Source organism: Olea europaea, chromosome 7 (assembly GCF_002742605.1).
Source record: "Olea europaea var. sylvestris chromosome 7, O_europaea_v1, whole genome shotgun sequence".
NCBI lineage: Eukaryota > Viridiplantae > Streptophyta > Magnoliopsida > Lamiales > Oleaceae > Olea > Olea europaea.
The window spans coordinates 2,382,343-2,386,528 of record NC_036243.1 but is presented as its reverse complement, the minus strand read 5'-3'; the positions used below and the strand labels follow the sequence as shown (position 1 = coordinate 2,386,528).

At 36.0% G+C, this 4,186-nt stretch overlaps 1 protein-coding gene across 1 annotated transcript; it reads right to left on the bottom strand.

Moving 5' to 3' along the window:
- Nucleotides 1-1,953: 1,953 nt before the first annotated feature.
- Nucleotides 1,954-4,180, bottom strand: LOC111396688. Its single transcript, XM_023023144.1, has 2 exons — nucleotides 3,271-4,180; nucleotides 1,954-3,010 (listed from the first exon to the last, which is right to left on the bottom strand). Exons 1-2 carry the CDS (start codon nucleotides 4,134-4,136, stop codon nucleotides 2,281-2,283), a joined length of 1,596 nt encoding a protein of 531 aa, XP_022878912.1. The 5' UTR covers nucleotides 4,137-4,180; the 3' UTR covers nucleotides 1,954-2,280.
- Between the last annotated feature and the right edge of the window lie 6 nt (nucleotides 4,181-4,186).

The following is a 4,186-nucleotide window of genomic DNA, read 5'->3' as shown; positions in this document are numbered from 1 at the left end:
CATATTCATCTACAACTTGGTTTATGGAGTTGTGTATATATAAGTCACAGCTTGTATTGATTCATAACATTCATATAACATCTTGAGAGATTTAAATCTTAATTGAGAGTATTGAGATCTTGTAAATACAACTGCTATCGATTATAGTGAATTTCTCTTTCTCTGCCTATAGTTTTTTTCATCTTGGATTTCCACATAAATCTTTGAAATCTTTATTCTACTCTTGATTATTTCATTATTGTCATAATCTTTTGATCAATTTATAACACGTGCGATTTCAAAGATTTATACCACATGCAATAGCAATTTTACTATTTTGATTCAACATCTTTTTTGAGAAGAAATTATGGCACAAAATTCAACCTAATTATTGGCTATAAATACAACTCTTCATCAACAATTCAAGGGACGAAAATTGGAGGCTCTTGTACATAAAATTACACATTCATTATAAAGAGAGGAGCCATTGGAGATCACATATATATCTTTATTTCTTGTAAAGCTTTGAAGTAGCTTTCACTACAAAACATCTATTCTATATCTATACAGACCATTGCTAGGAATTGAAAAAGAAAAAAAAAATAAAAAAAATCAAGAAGAGGAATCAAGAACTACGGAAAAAATTCAAGATTTAAGACTATTTTCCATCTTTCATTCCAATCTTCAAATCCTGATAATGTTGTTTTTATTTAGTTGGTGTTCCTGTACTCATATGGTGCATTGCTAGTTGATAGATATTATGACAACGTTGAATCCTATGTTTGAGATCTTTGTATTAAATTATATATTTTCAAACTAGATATTTGTCTTTCTTGAATAATTGTTAAGAGTTTAGGGTCCGTTTGATTGCAAAGATGGAACTGAATTGCCTAGAAAACGAATTTTAAGGAATTGCTAAAAATTGTTTTCCTAGGAAATGTAAATTTTTGTATTTGATTGGTATAATTTTCGACGTGGAAAATATTGAAATGAAAGTATTTTTTGGTGTTCGTTTGATTTTGTTTTACATGAAAATTATCAATTAAAGAGATAAAAATTTCAATTCTCACCATTTTGGTGAGAATTCCAATTCTTATTGATGGAATTTGGTTTATGTGGCACTCAAGTTGGAAATTCAATTTTAGGCTGAAAAAATTATTATCAACGAGGTTAAATTGGAAGGTGGAATTCCAATTCCACCTCCAATCAAACACGGCCTTAATTTTTTCAATTAATTGGCCACTAGTTGATTGGATGTATGATTTCGATTGACATTGGAGAAAAAGAATACAAATTTAGCACAAGTTACAATCATTGTAAGGTCCTATACATGTCAGGATAATTGTTTATGCTTTGCATGATTTAGCCCCTGTTTGAACCACATTAATGGAATGAAAATACATTTTTGAATAGTATATTGATGGAAAATGTGTGGTTAAAAAATAAGAAAATATTTTGGATTTACGTGTAATATTATTTTATTAAAGAATGTGTGGTTGAAATGATGGCAAATCACTATTGAAAAATGTATTTTTTTCAAATAATGTGGCTCAAACAAAGCCTCAATAATGTTCTTGTAATTTTAATGCATCTTTATATGTTCGCATTTAGGATAGGGATATAACCGATCACATGTGAGGATATGTTTGATTCTACTCGAGAGATATTATTAAACATGATAAGATCATTGATCTTCATATCTAAATGAATATTGTCAAATTGTGAAATTGGTATTAAGAAGGAAGAATATAGGGGAAACGGGGTCCACACATGTAAACAAAGAGATAATACAGCAGAAAAAAGAAAGAAAAAGGATGGCAAAAAGTGTTCCAAGACGTTAAGATTCATCAATCAGTGCATCAAGCAAATGGGTAAGATTTACATGACTTGATCAGCATCATCAACAAAAAATAACAGCTATTCATTCAAAAATATCTGAAAAATTATAGACTACGAATTTATAAAGCACTCGTATGCACTTTATTAAATTTATTCAATAACTGATATTTAGACTAAACATGTAACATCAAATGTGTGAGGTTGAGCTTTTACAAACTTAGTTGTAAACTATCATCAATATGTCACACATGATGAAACAAAGGAAAATGAGCTGATTCTCTTATTAAGTATAACAAAAACACGAAAAACAAATAAGAATAACAAGGCACACACTATAATATAACATTAATCAAACATAAACCAAATCCCTTGCTGCAAAAAAAAAGTTCCTGTCATGGCAGAGAAGTTCTAATTTGCTGCTTAATGTTCTCTGTGGGAACCTGAGTGGAAGTTTCAGGTAATTCAACTTTCGGGGTTGCTGTTGTGGTTTGTTATGGTTTGATTATGAGAAGCCAATTGGGTATGCTGAGGCTTTGTATAATATAATTGAGATCGTGTAGGATCAGCAAATTCATAAGCATAACTAGTATTGGCAGCTGAAGGGGCAGCCACTGACTGAGATGGATGATGAATTTGAGTGAAGGCAACATATTGTGTTTGGTGCTGGCTGGAAGGAACCTGGAAAAATTGTGGAGCTGCTGCTCTGTAAACGCCTGCGGCCATTTCAGGTTTTGAGGCAGGAACGTTCCTTGCCTGATTGCTAGACTCTGAAGCTGAAGCTGGTGCCGATTCATCATAATTTGGTTGGTGTTGCACGGGCATATTATAGAGTTGGCTTGGTCTAGCAGGCAGAAAGTAAACGGGGTATTGCTGCTCAAGTCCAGGATAGTGAGAATGGTGTCGTTGCTGGGAAGAGTGCATTGCATGATATGAAGTAATTGGTGTTGCCCCGATGGGAACAAACTGTCGTTGCTGTTTCAATGGAGGATGATTTTTGTCAAACTGGCCAGATGATACATAACTCGATTCCTGAACTTGTGATTGCATTGGAACACTCCTAGTGTTTTGATCCCATGTCTTCGGATCAACTTGACTAACAGAACCCCTACTGTTTACAGATTGAATTTGAACAAGTGGTTCTTGATAAAAGGTCTGTCTCTGAATAGACAATGGATTTGTTGCACTTCCCTCACTGTACCCATAGAATCTAATTAAGTATTCAACCAAAAAGCACACAAGAAACAATTCATACATATATGTATCAGGACTGATCTCGTGCCTATAGTGGACAACCGATATCTTACCCATCAATGAGATGGCAAGATTCGTATTTTAGACCCACCTGTACCGGTGGACAAGATATCTCCTGCCAACTATAGGCAGGAGATCAATCCTGATATATGTAGATTCTTAAAATCAATCCAAGTTTTATGCTTTAGAAAATTGGAGTACCTTGAAACTGATTCAGGGGAATAAAACTCTAGAGCACTTCCTTGTTTCAGCTGAAACTGAACCTGCACCTGTTGTTGTGCTTGTTCAGGCTTTCTATTGCCACCATGATCCAACCCCTCGTCACCTGAAAAGACCGGATTCGTAGAACCTGAAACGGGGGCAAAAAAACCTCCAATCTCCTGTTTCTGCTGCAAAGCAACACCACCCACGACCTCAGGATTCATCTGCTGAAACCGCTCTTCAACTCCAAACTTCTGATTCCCCTCACTGGGCAATCTTATGGGCGGCAGGTTCGCTACAGAAGGCGAACTGGTTGTCGATCCAAATGAAGACGAGGTCTCCACCATTGGAGAATCAGGGACCGAATGCACATCTTCATTACCGGTATTGTTCAAACAGTTCTTTGATCCCTCCAATTGGGCTTCTAAATCAGTTCCTGTGGAGGCAGCCTTTCCACCAAAGTCATCGTCAAGTCCAAGTAGATAATTGATAAAAGATGAATCTGAAAACCCCAGGTCACTCACACCAGTAGATAAATTAGCAACTTTCTCATTCAGTACATTTAGAAACCAGCCTTCTGACTTAGTCGAAGAGGTCTCTCTCAGCAATTGCTCAATACTTGAAGATTTTGGAAACAAAAACAAACGAAGACGGCCTGATTTTTTCAAACTACTATTTCTGTTATTCAAACGGTCGTACTCGTCAACCATGTTCTCAAGGTCTTCATCTGAAGCGACAGAGATTAACGAGTCTAGATCTTCATTCGGGAGCTGGTATTTCAACGTGAAGGGCTGGTTGTTTAACAGGGTTTTCGAGAAGCGGTGGTGGAGGTTGGAAAGGGAGGTGTGGCGGTCGATAACGATCATATGGGTTTCTCCACCGATGTAGCATAGGGACTTGTCATGTGGACGGGGGA

Excerpts from the sequence above, each read along its gene's own strand:
- LOC111396688 (XM_023023144.1), bottom strand. The coding sequence starts at position 4,136 with ATGATCGTTATCGACCGCCACACCTCCCTTTCCAACCTCCACCACCGC. Across the intron at positions 3,011-3,270 it reads TCCCCTGAATCAGTTTCAAG|TGAGGGAAGTGCAACAAATC; the intron begins GTACTCCAATTT and ends CTATGGGTACAG.